The following is a 13043-nucleotide window of genomic DNA, read 5'->3' as shown; positions in this document are numbered from 1 at the left end:
GGGTCAATGGGACTAGGCAGAATAATAGTTCAGCACAGACTAGGTGGGCTGAAGGGCCTGTTGCTGGGTTGGTTCTAACATGGATGGGGTGCTGAAGGACCTGTTCTCATGATTCTATTATATCATAATATATTTACAGTCAGTAAAAAAAACTTTTAAACTCTGTTCATTATTACATTGCTTGAAATTCTCCACGATATTGAGCAGAGCAAGCTCCTCCAGGCAGCAATACGATAATGACAAGGTATTTCATTTTGCTGTTGATACTGGTTATGGTATAAACACACAACTGCAGATGCTGGAATCTTGAGCAAACAACGAGAAGCTGGAGGGACTCAGTGGGTCAAACAGCGTCCACTGAATGAAGTGGACAGTCAACATTCTTGGCTTTCTGTCCTCTCTACCCACTGTATCACTTCTCAGTTTCTTTCTTTTCAACTCTCCCATCTGAACACACTTATTACCTCTTAGCTGTTAGCCTGTGCTCCTCCCCTTTCCCCCATCCATCCTCCTACCCCCTCCCTCAACATTTTTACCCTGCACGCAACATCTAATAGCTGCTCCCATTGGGAAAGATATCAGAGCCAGCACCACCAGGCTGAGAAATAGCATGGGAACGACTAAATGAACTGCTTATATTAACCATCCGAGACTCCCATATTCATGAAACAATATTTATTTATTTGTATACATGAATACCAAGGACTGGAGAATGCTGTTTTGTCAGTTTGTACTTGTGCAATCAGATGATAATAAACTTGACTTTATTTAAGCAACAAGCTGTTTATCTGGATTCCTAACTAAGGACTCAGGCCAAAAATGGTGGTTACCTTTGACTCGCTTTGGATGCTGAGTGACCTACTGAGATTCTCCAGCATGTTTGCGTATTGCACTCGACTCCAGCATCTGCAAACTTTCAATAGTGGTATGAGGGGATCCCATGCATGTGGAGTTTCAGTCATTGGGAGAACGTGTAAATTCCAACATAAAATATCATGGACTCAGAGAACAGGATAAAAAGTGTTTACCGGTCGATTGGTGCAGGTTGGAGAAAAGGCATTGGTTCCACAAGCAAACATTTTCTTTCCGTTGATGAGCAGCACTCGGATATAGTTCTGACAATCCTCCTAGGACAGGATTGAAGAAAATGCATTAAGAAATAGAAGGTCTTTTAATTTTAAAATTTAGACATACAGCACGGTAACAGGCCCTTTCGACCCACAAGCCCAAGTATACGCAGTTGAGCTACAACCCAGAGTTTGTTTTGAATGGTGGGAGAAAACTGGAGCTCTCGGAGGAAATCCACACAGACATGGGGATAAGATAGTACAGACTCCTTACAGACAGTACCTGATTCAAAACCCTGTTCCCGATCACTGGCGCTGTAACAGCGTTGCGCTAACCGCTATGCTAACCGTGCTGCGGAAGCAGGGATAAAAGACAGACACGTGGATAGGAGGGTTCAGAGAGATATGGGCAGGTGGGCTAGTGTGGGTTAGGCCAAAGCAGCTGTTTCCACACTGTAGGACTCTATGTTCCAAGTTCAAGTTTATGGGCATGTGCATCAAGGTACAGTGAGAAAGATGGCTTCGCTTGTCAGCCCTGACAGAGTACAACACAATGCAGAGTAACAGAGATCAGTTAGAGCAGATCAAAAGGTACATTTTAACTCCTGTGAGATTCATTTAGGGGTCTGATAATGGATAGGAAGAAACTGTCCACAGTTATCTGTGTCCCTCATTACTGATCCCTCTGCAGAGGGAAATGGTTCTTCTCTTTGTCCAGACCAGCTGCTCATTTGTTTAATTTAATCTACAGAAAACCATCCCAATGTAGACAATCTTCCTTCATGTGTTAATGACGCAGCTGAACATTTGGTCCCTTGAGTGCCCTCTCAGAGCACACCCTATTTACCCACTGATGTGGGTCTCTGGACCCCCTGTGTACCATCTACTGCTGATCTACATGAAAATGACACACAACCCAGAGCTTGCAGTTTGCAGCCAAAACAGAGGGCAGGTGACAGAAGAGTAAGGAGGTTATGCTAGAATTGTCTACCCACAAAGTAGATTGAAACACCAAAATCTGCAGATGCTGTGATTGTAGTAAAAACACAGAAATGCTGGAGGAGCTCAGCAGGTCTCACAGCGTCCATTGGAGATAAAGATAAATTACCTATAGGCAGGCACCTGAAATAAAGGGGAGGAGTACAGACCAATGGACAAAAGGTGTTAATTGGATATGGGTAGGAGGACAAGGAGAAAGGGAATGTGAAAATTGAAAGGAGTGGGGGGGTTGACACCAGCTGGAACACTGCCAACAGTTCTGGTTACTACACCATTGGGAGGAGGTACATACACCACTTTCCCTTTATTAAATGAGCTGTCTGTGAGGTAAAAACACAAAAAAATGCTGAAGGATCTTTACCAGGAAGGACACACAACTGTGGAAGCAAATCTGGGTAGACGTGATGAGAGCAGCAGGGAGTGCAGAGGGGGAGCAGAGAGCAAACCTTGATCTGTCTATGGTATTCTTTGAGCAGGGAAATAAACAATGAGTATGAAGGACTGAGTGGCAGCATCACATGCGATTGACCCACAGCTCCAGAAACCCAGGCTTGATCCTGACCAAAGATGCTGTCTGTGTGGAGTTTAAACATTCTCCCAGTGACCATTTGGGTTTCCAATACGTTCTTCCCACATCCCAAAATTCCATGGGGGTTGGCAGGTTAATTGGCCATCATAAACTGCCCCCAGTGTGAGGAGATTAGCAGGTGAATCAGGGGCATTTCATGCTTGTGAGAAACAAAAAGCTCCAGGGAGATAAGTGGGGTAAATAGAGAGTGCTCTGAGAGCCGGCATAAACTCAAGGGGCCAAATGGTCACCTGTGTCATTGATATTGGCCAGCGAAGCAGTTTACACATTAAGGAAGATTGTCTATATTGGGGTGGTTTTCTGTAGAATGAACATTAGGTTTACAAATCAGCACCTGGTCTGGGTAAAGAGGAAGAACCACTTCCCTCAGCAGAGACACCATTTATGAGGGACACAGATTAAAGATAACCGTGGGCAGTTTCTTCCTCTCTGTCTGCCTTATGGTAGACAAAAGTTAAAGGATTTCATGTATGTTACTTTGGTGATCAACCACAGCACTGGGCCGCGTGCCCACCAGCCTTCTGCAGGGGGCAACCTCTGTACCTGCAGAAAGACCACCTGGGAGGCTGACTCCACCTGGCTGGCTGGCTGTCAATCACCTACCTATATGTAGACTTGAGCCGGCCCCTCCTGGGCCAGTCACATGTGGAGCCATCAAGACTAGTACTGGTGTACAACAGAGTTTAAGTGGATTAAAGCCTGTAGAACAGTCTTTTCTGTGTTTCGTGTCTGCTTGCTGCAGCACAGCGCACGACAGTTACATTCTAAATGTAGTATTACATAATCTTTACCTTTACCATCCATTATCAGACTCCTGAATGAACCTCACAGGAGTAAAATAACGTTCCCTTTGCTGTGCTTAACTGATCTCTGTTACTCTGCATTATGTGCTACTGCTCTACTCTGTCAGGCCTGGTAAGGATAAAGAACTTTCTCGCTGTATCTTGGTGCACGTGACCAGAAACTTGATCTTGGATCATGGTGTGGAAACATGCCTTTCAGCCTAACCTTCCCACAGTGATCTACCTACCTGTGTTTGGCCCATATCCCTCTAAACATATGTATGTATCTTTTATTCTTGAACGTGGCGATAGTACGTGCTTCAACCATCTCCTCCAGCAGCCCGTTCTGTACACCTACCACCTTCTGTGCAAAATATTTGCCCATAAGATTACTGTTAAATCTCTCCCCCCTCTCGTTAAACCTACAGTGTGTCTTTTGGATACTGACTCCCCTACTCTGAACTAAAGCATCCATTCTCAACCTTTATTGGATATAGATCTCTACACAAAGTTTATGGGCCCCTTATCTGTGAAGCAGTCAAGTTTAGTTGGTTTCTTCCATACTTTTCTCCTACTTAAAACATAAAAAAAATATGATTTCAGTCCACGCCCCCATTAAATGTGCTATGGCCCATGGTTGGTGGGGGGTGGTGGGGGGGGAGGTACAGCCCCTGTTGAGAATGGCTGGGCTAAAGACTCTATGTGTTCATCCAATCTATTCCTCCCATGATTTTGTACACTACTGTACACTTCTTAACTTTCTGGACTCTAAGGAATAAAGCCCTTGCCTGCTCAACCTCTCCCGATAACCCATTCTTAAGAACAGCGATAAGTTCAACAATAAAACAAAGGTTCAGAGTATAACATTACTCTGATAAAGCGCATGGTATAATTACATTTAAAACATTGGAAAGGCATTATCTTTTTATCAATGTGAGGCTCATATAAGAGTCTGGTAACATCAAGAAAGAAACTGCCCTTGAATTTGTAGGTTCGTGTTTTCATGTTTAGGTATCTTCCACAGAAGTTGGGGGGGTGGTGGGGTGTGGTGAAGAGGGTGTGGAGGGCTTCTAAAGGGTCTTGGGGGGTGAAGGCTTCTTGATCCCATTGGAGGTTGAGATCTGGAGCTCAGGTTACCAATGGTTTTAACTGTGAGCACCTGCAGAGGCTGTGGGAGCGCTGGAGGCGAATCCACGGACATTCAGTGTCTCTGAAGGGCCTCTCTTTTGCTTCTCTTCCTGCTATTGTTAGGGACGCCTGGCAATGCTCATGGCGATGCAAACAAAAGCGGAAGTATATCAAGTACATTACATTTTTAATGTATTATTACGTAACAATAAAAGGAACCTTTGACTGGGGTGGGTGGGATGGGTCAGTTAATATGTTGGCAGCTTTCCTGAAACAGTGGTCGGAATAGATGGTCGATGGAGGGGAGATTGGTTTGTGTGATGGTTTGAGCTGCATTCACAACCCTCTGCAGTTTCTTGTGGTCTGAGTTAGAGCAGAACCCATGCCAAGATCTGATTCTTCCAGGCAGGATACTTTCTATGGTGTGTCTGTAAAATCTTGGTAAGAAATCTCGAGTACATTGATTGTTATGCCCAAGTCCAACTCCCATCTCTCCTTTGACCTGTGTAAGCCCGGCTTTGGGCCCTCACTTTGGAATATGTAATACATTTGGAAAAAAAAAACTTGCACACATTTCCTTGTCGAATTAGAATCTCCACATTCCTAGACATGGGCAGGGTCATAGATGGTCCTAATTTATCCTGTAAAAAAGATCTTATTTGCAGATAGCTGAAGAAGATGGGAAGTGAAAATTTTCACACAGGCAGCAACCAACGTCAGGATTGAACCAGGTTTCAGGCTCCGAGGTTCTACTAGCTGCACCACTGTGCTGTGTGAACTGCACAGGGTATTGGTAAGCCTACACGTGGAGTACTGTAGTCTCCTTACTTGAGAAAAGATACACTGGGTTTAAAAGTGGTGCAGAAGAGGTTCACCAAGTTGATTCCGGAAATGAGAGGTTAGCCTATGAGGAGAGATTGAACTATACTCACTGGAATTTAGAAGAATGAGAGAAGATCTTATAGAAACATACAAACTGATGAAAGTGTTAGATAAGATAAAGGCAGGAAAGTTGTTTCCACTGGTAGGTGAGACTGTAAGTCACAAAATATGTTGGAGAAACTCAAAAAGTCATATTACATGCACAGGGAGTATAACGTTGAAACACTTCTGACTGAATTGTTGATTCCCTTCAACTTTATATGGATGCTATGTGACCAGCTGAGTTTCTCCAGCATGTCTGCTTATTCCACTTAACCCCAGGATTTGCAGACTGCTTGTTTAATTCAGTGAGACTAGGACTAGAGGATATAGCCCCAAGGTTCGGGGGATAGACCAAATATGGTCTATCTAATAAAATATTCTTCAGCTATCTGCAAATAAGATCTTTTTTACGGGATAAATTAGGACCATCTATGACCCTGCCCATGTCTAGGAATGTGGAGATTCTAATTCGACAAGGAAATGTGTGCAAGTTTTTTTTCTCAAATGTATTACATATTCCAAAGTGAGGGCCCAAAGTCGGGCTTACACAGGTCAAAGGAGAGATGGGAGTTGGACTTGGGCATAACAATCAATGAAGAGTGGTGGCAATACCTGTTTCAGGACTGCATGACTGGGGTCATTAGTGTCAGATACAGGTTGGTGTAATATAACTTTTTGCACCAGTTATACCTCACACCACAAAAAATATATAAATCAAAGCCAGAAAATTTCAGAAATGTGCTTTGGGTGTAGTGTGCAGATTTGAACCTTTGTCCATTCCACCTGGCTATGCACAAAAGTGAGACCCTTCTGGGAAGAACTGGAGGACATTTTGAAAAAAATTACAAAAATGGATTTTTCACAAGATCTAGAGTTGCACCTTTTGGGAGATATTGGAAATGTGAGTTTTAGACTGTCCAAATATCAAATTCAGTTCGTGAAGGTCGTCTTGGCAGTAGCCAGGAAGCATAAAATGGTTATGTGGAAGTCCGGCTCTCAATTAAATACCACACGATGGAATATGGAAATGCAAAACTGCATTCCCTTGGAGAAAATCACTTACAATCTAAGGGGGGAATATGACACATTTGTTAAAATGTGGCAGCCATATATGAAATACATGGGCATTTAGATTGACCATTTCCCCCTCCCCATGAAATATGGATATTATTAAAAACTGTCCATGTAGAGAAAGGATTGGAGTTAGAGAAATGGAACCTGGCACAGGCAAGGTGCATGTTTTCTTTATCGCCTTTTTTTGTTTGTTTTTATTTTGGTTTGGTTTTTCTTTGAGTTTTTTTTCTTTCATTTCTTACTTGGGTTATTTAGTTAATTAGTTTGCTCTTTTTTTAGGTTTTTAGTGGGGGCTCTGAACCCCACGTATTTACTTTTATTTGTATAATCAATATAGTTATGTGTTTGGGGGCAGCAAGGGAGGGGGAAACAAAACACGGACTCTGTATGTTCTATCAATGTTGAAAAAGATTCTATTGATTGTTGGAATTACTTTGAGTCTGTTAAAAAAAAATCAAAATAAAATATTTTTTAATAAGATTCAGGGAAGCAGATTTAGGATGGAGATGAGGAGGAACTGCATTTCCCAGAAAGGAGTGAATCTGTGGCATTGTCTGCCTCGGTAAGCAATTGAGGGTGCCTCATTAAATTTATTTAAAACACAGTCATTAGGGGAAATTAAGGGTTATGGGAAAAGGCAGGTAGGTGGAGCTGATTTTATGGCCAGATCAGCCGATCTTATCAAATGGCAGAGCAGGCTCAATGGGCCAGGTAGTTGACTCCTGTTTCTATTTCTTATGTTACCCAGTATATATAAAAAAATCCCAATTCTACAATTCAAGTAATATCCAGTCTGTGTGAAAAGAAACAATATACTTCTTGATCAGATTGGAGCACAGAATGAAACACACTCAGAGCCTCAGTTTGGTGGCTGATGGTATGAAGTATTTAAGCTGTGGCTCTGCTTGACAATGGTTTAAATATTTACCTCAGTCTTCCCTTTGCTCTGACACGTTCTCTTGGTATCTTCCTCTGGTTTCCACTCCACTGCCTGAAAAAAAAATGAACGTGTTGTGTGACACGCTCTGAATCACTTCCACCAACCACCTCTGGATGTACACAGTGTAAAAATTAGGCTGGCACAGTCAGCATGGAGGTTACGGCAATACCGTTACAAGCCCTAGCAACCCAGGTTCAAGTCCATTTCTGTTAGTATGTTCTCTCCATGTCTGTGTGGGTTTCCTCTGGGTGTTCCAGTTTTCCCCCACGTTCCAAAGTGAAATGGGGTTAAGATGTCAATCAGTCACATGGGTGTAAATGGGCATCGTGGCCTGTTACATTGCCGTATCTCTGAATTAAATTAAAACTAAAATTCTATTGGCTCAGAAGGGGTGTGGGGGGGGGGGGGAGAAGGAAGTGAGAAAGAAGGAAAGATTGAGGAAAGGGCCTGAGGGTGTGGGAAGAAAGGAGAGATAGGAGAAGAGGGGAGGGGAAAGGGGGATGGGAGTGGGAAGAGGAATGTAGGGAGGGGCAGTGATGTAGGGAAGAGATCAGGAAAAGGGGTGAAGAAGAGGCAGAGGGATTAGTGCGGACAACAGGGGAAGAGGAAAGAGGAAGGAGGGGAGCAAATGCAAAAGGTCAGTGGGGAGAGGATTGTTATTGAAGGGAGAATATTAAGGGAACAGGGACAAAGGAAGGCAGATTTGGAAGGCAAGAGTGGAGATATAGGGAAGCTTTCAGCCTAAGGAAGAATGGTGGATAGGAGGAGAATTTGGAGAGGAAGGAGGGAGAAAGGTACAATTGGAATGCCCATTTCAGTCTTCAGTTCATCTGTCCAGCTATCCCAAGCCTATGGATTTAGGAGTGATTCTCATAAAGACATCTACATGAGGCATTGCTCAGAAAGACAGCCAACATTATAAAGGACCTCCATCACCTTAGACACAACCTCTTCTCACTGCTACCTTCAGGCAGAATCTACAGAAGCCTAAAAACCAGCCCTCAAGGTTACAGCGACCAGGATCTGGAGCCTCCCTATTCTACCTGATCATAACACTACCCCACCAAAGATCTGTCTGCACTGTTCACACAGTACTTTGGGCTGCATTTAAATTTCTGGGAGTCAACATCTCCGAAGATCTGTCCTGGAGCCACCATGTTGATGCAATCACAAAGAAGGCTCGCCAGCAGCTATACTTCATGAAGTGTCTGAGGACACTTGGTATATAACCAAAGAAAATTTCTGTGGAGAGCATTTTGGCTGGTTGCATCACTGTCTGGTATGGAGGTACCGACGCTCAGGACAAGAAAAAACTCCAGAGTGATGTTAACTCAACCTGCAACATCACAGACACCAGACTTCACTCCATCGAGGACATCTACAAGAGGTGGTGTCTTAAAAAAACAGCCTCTCTCCTCAATGACCCCCACCACCCAGCCATGCCCTCTTCACTCTGCTACCATCAGAAAAAAGTACAGGAGCCTAAAGACGAGCGCTCAGTGGCACAAGGACAGCTTCTTTCCCTCTGCCATCAGATTCCTGAATGATCAATGAACCAAAGACACTGCCTTACTTTTTGTGCACTATTTTATTAAATTTATTGCTGTAAGGTGGTTTATATGAATGATTGCACCAAATTTCATGACTTCTTCATGACAATAAGTCCTAATTCTGATTCATTCACTGTAACTGTGAATATTGATTTTACATTTATTGCCTTTTCTCTCACGTGATATTTCAATTTATAATTATTGTTTGTTAGTGTGTGTTACATACCTATGGAACTGCAACAAGCAAGAATTTCAGTGTATCTGTGCAACGCACTCATGGATATGACAGTAAATTCTTGTCATTGGCAAATTTAAAATAACCCAACTCCAACTAAAGACTCTGACCCAAGATGTCGACAGTCTCCTAGCCCTGTGGAATGCTGATCTGCTGTGAGTTTCCATCGTTACTTTCATTTTCTAAGGATTCTTTTCTTTTAATTACCCAGCCCAGGGATAGGAGCTGGTGAGGTGGGTGGGGCAAAGGGTTGGGGCGTTGTGAGCCGTGATGGAAAATGCCTTCCTTTCCCCTGGTTACTTGCTCGGGTTTGTGGATTGTCCGAGGATAAAAGGAAGTTGGGGACAAAGGCCAGATGGGATGCAGCCGCTGACGGGAGCAGGGACCGTTGGTGTACTGTGCCAGCAAACAACTGGCAGGCTGGGTCACTCTCCAAATAAAAGGGCAGCTGAATTAATCAAGCATGGAAAACAAAGGCTTTTGTGTCTGGTCGTCCCTGACAACAGCATTCGGGGCTTCAGAATGCAAAGAGCTCCCATCATGTTTCTCAGCTACGCACCTCCAAGCAGGATGGGAAGGGGTGGGGGAGGGAGGGAAAGGAAGAGGAGGGGGTGATGGGGTAGGAGGTAGGTACAGGAGCATTAAAATCAGGACTGCCAGGCTGGGAAATAGCTTCTTCCTACAGGCTGTGAGACTGATGAACAATATCCTGAAACCAAGTAAATCATCCCAAAAAATATATACATTTATTTTACATTATATCTTGTATATACATGATTATTATATTCTATGCATTGAAAGTGTGCATCATAGTCCAGAGAATCACTATTGTATATGTATAGTCAGATGATAATAACTTGAAGGAGGGGAAAAAAGAAGATGGGCAGGATGGAGGGGAGAGGGACGGAAAGAGAGAGAGAGAGAGAGAGAGTTGGGAAAGGGATGAATAAGGCGAGCAGAAAGGGCTGGTCAGCAAAGAAGGGACTGGGACAGCAAGTGGTTGTGAGTTGAAGAGGTCTGGGTAGACTGAGGACAGGGAGATGAGGGATTAGGGGAAAGGAGGCAAGAGAGAGGAGGGCAAGGACCACAGTAGAGGGTTTTTGATGCAAGGGAAGGGAGCTGCAATGATGGAGGAGGGTCACTGCTGAAGATGAAGGGGAAGAGGATGAAGCGGTGGTGGGGGGTGGGGGGGGGGGTGCTGGTCACAAACACTGTCAATAATCTACATACTGTGCCTCTCTTGTTGTCACTGATTCATTGGTGACTGCTCTGTCTGGCACTCCCTGACCTTGTAAGTTCATAACACCTAAAAGTAACACCTTCTCCAGATGACAAAAATATTTATTCTCTATTACAATGATGTTAGCAGAGCAAAGTTGAGCTCCTGCGTGATATATATTACTGGAAGCTGGATCTTCTACATCCAGAATTTGGGTAAAGGGACAGGGCATTTAGTTCTGAAGTGGGAGCCATGAACATCTCTCAACAGCTCAAGGCAGGTCGGATTAATACAAGCAGCCTCTGTTGGTGATAAAATTGAACATCAATGTAAATCACCCTGATCTGTCCACGGGCCAATAGACACCAGGTTGGTCTCGTTGCAATATCGATTGTGCAGCAAAGTTAGCAGTGTAGCATAATGTTGCAAGAGCAACAACCGAGCGAGAATGTGTAGAAACGATTTATGTGGGATTGAAAGTATGCATGTGTGTCTGCGTGGGATTGTCCATTTGAAGACAGAGCCACGGAAAGCATATGTGTATCAATTTAAAGTGTGAATGTCAATGTAAATGTGAGAAAATTGGTGCATGAGATTTTGTGTGTGTGTGTGTGCATGCATATGCGTGTGTCATAAATTGTCATACACATCATACAATGTAGAAATGCACTGAAATTCTATTTTGCTGCATCCGAATAGGGGCTTGTAAAAACAACTATAATAGCTAACTTAATTGAATTAAAAGAGACAATAAACAAATATGATTGATGATCAATATTCACAGTAATCCTAGAGCAGAAAATGAGAGTGAGGGAGAAAGAGAGAATGTGAAATGAGTGTAGTCATACTGTGTGTGATGACATGTCTCGGTGTTTTAGCAAAAGTGGGTGCAAAGAAAAATGCGTGAATGAATGCACAAGTGTGTGGAAATTCATTCCACATTTCATGCATTGATCTAGTTGTGAATGTGTAGTGATCTTTGCACCTGGAGTTCAATGGAAGCAAGTGAGGCATGTGAAACACAAAACTCAGCTGCCGATCACTTCAGGTGAATAAGGATGAATGTTTAGCCCATCTGAGTTAAACCAAGCACATGAGAGAAGGTGAATCAGATACAATTGTAGTGAAGCACACAGGTGGATGGAGTGTGCTGAAGGAGAGGGAGGGAGGGAAGGAAGGAAAGAATGGGGAGAGAGAGAGAGAGAGAGAGAGAGAGAGAGAGATTTCAACACACACTAGTTTATGGCAATAAATTCTGATTCTGATTCACTCCTCACCTGTAAATAGAATCTCTTGCTACTTCAGGCAATCTACCATAAGGTAGATTTTTTCCATACTTGGATGAAGGGCTCAAGCCCTAAACATCAGTTATGTATCTTCATTTTGCTACATAAAGTACACTGTGCATCGTCGCATACCAAGGATTTGGTTAAAGGCAGCAGACAAAGGGTATAGACATAAAACATTCCAACACAGTACAGGCCCTTCAGCCCACAATGTTGTGCCGACCTATGGTAACCTACTCCACAACAATCTAATCCATCCCTACGTCAAACCCTTTATTTTTCTTACATGTGCCTACCCAAGAGTCTTTTGACTGTCCCTACTTAAATAGCCTCCATCCCCAGCAATGCATTCCAGGCACCCATAACTCTCTGAGTAAAAAAAAACATACCTCTGACATCTCCCCTAACTATTCTTCTATACACATTAAACAGATGTCCTCTGGTATTTACTACTGTTACCCCAGGAAAATGGTGCTGGCTGTCCACCCTATCTAAGCCTCTTATAATCTAATATACTTCTATTAAGTCACCTCTCATCCTTCATCACTCCAAAGAGAAAAGCCCTAGCTCTTACAACGTCAAGAGATTACTATCAGTCGATGAGGAGATACAGAAAAACATAAGGAGATACATGCGTACACCATTTGTACCCTCGTGTTTCTTCAGTGCGATTAAGGCCAATCTTTTATCTCAGCAATGCATTCTTCAATGCCCCTTGATTCCTTAATAGCCAAAAATCTGTTGATCTTTGTCTTGTACATGGTAGGTGAGTTTTCACAGTTCTCCATCACCTCTCCCCACCCAATATCTTGATGATTCTCCACAGCTCTCTGCCATCTCCCCCTCTCCAAATCTCCCCCCTCACCCACCACCTTGCCAAGCTTCCACAGTTCTTCACCATCTCCCCCCCACCCCCTCTCACCACCTTGCTGAGCTTCCACGATTCTCCACCATCTCAAACCCGCCCCCCCCCCCCATCCCCTCCCACCACCTTGATGAACTTCCTTTTCCCCTTTCCTGGTTCAGTCATGAGGTTTTGGTTTTGACCTGGATATTAAGAAATCATGAGGTTAGTGAAGGAATAACCCTCTCACCTACAATACTACATCTTAGCTTTCTCTCCTTTACCCTTCCACCTGTATCCACGTATTACTTCTCACAAGATCACATGATTACAAGATATAAGAGCAGATGTAGGCCAATTGGCCCGTCGGGTCTGCTTTGCCATTTAATCATGAGCTGATCCCTAT

At 43.5% G+C, this 13043-nt stretch overlaps 1 protein-coding gene across 6 annotated transcripts in view; it reads right to left on the bottom strand.

Moving 5' to 3' along the window:
- sema5ba (sema domain, seven thrombospondin repeats (type 1 and type 1-like), transmembrane domain (TM) and short cytoplasmic domain, (semaphorin) 5Ba) overlaps positions 1-13043 on the bottom strand; it is a 395686-nt gene that overhangs the window by 160391 nt on the left and 222252 nt on the right. For all 6 annotated transcript variants that reach the window (XM_069934791.1, XM_069934794.1, XM_069934796.1 and 3 more), the window contains 2 exons: positions 7492-7554; positions 1029-1127 (listed from right to left, as the gene is read on the bottom strand). In XM_069934791.1, coding sequence (XP_069790892.1) covers positions 1029-1127; positions 7492-7554 — 162 coding nt within the window. The remainder of the gene's footprint in view (positions 1-1028; positions 1128-7491; positions 7555-13043) is intronic.

The sequence above is a fragment of the Narcine bancroftii genome, chromosome 4 (genome assembly GCF_036971445.1).
Source record: "Narcine bancroftii isolate sNarBan1 chromosome 4, sNarBan1.hap1, whole genome shotgun sequence".
NCBI classification, from domain to species: Eukaryota; Metazoa; Chordata; class Chondrichthyes; order Torpediniformes; family Narcinidae; genus Narcine; species Narcine bancroftii.
This window is presented reverse-complemented; position numbering and strand designations above follow the sequence as displayed.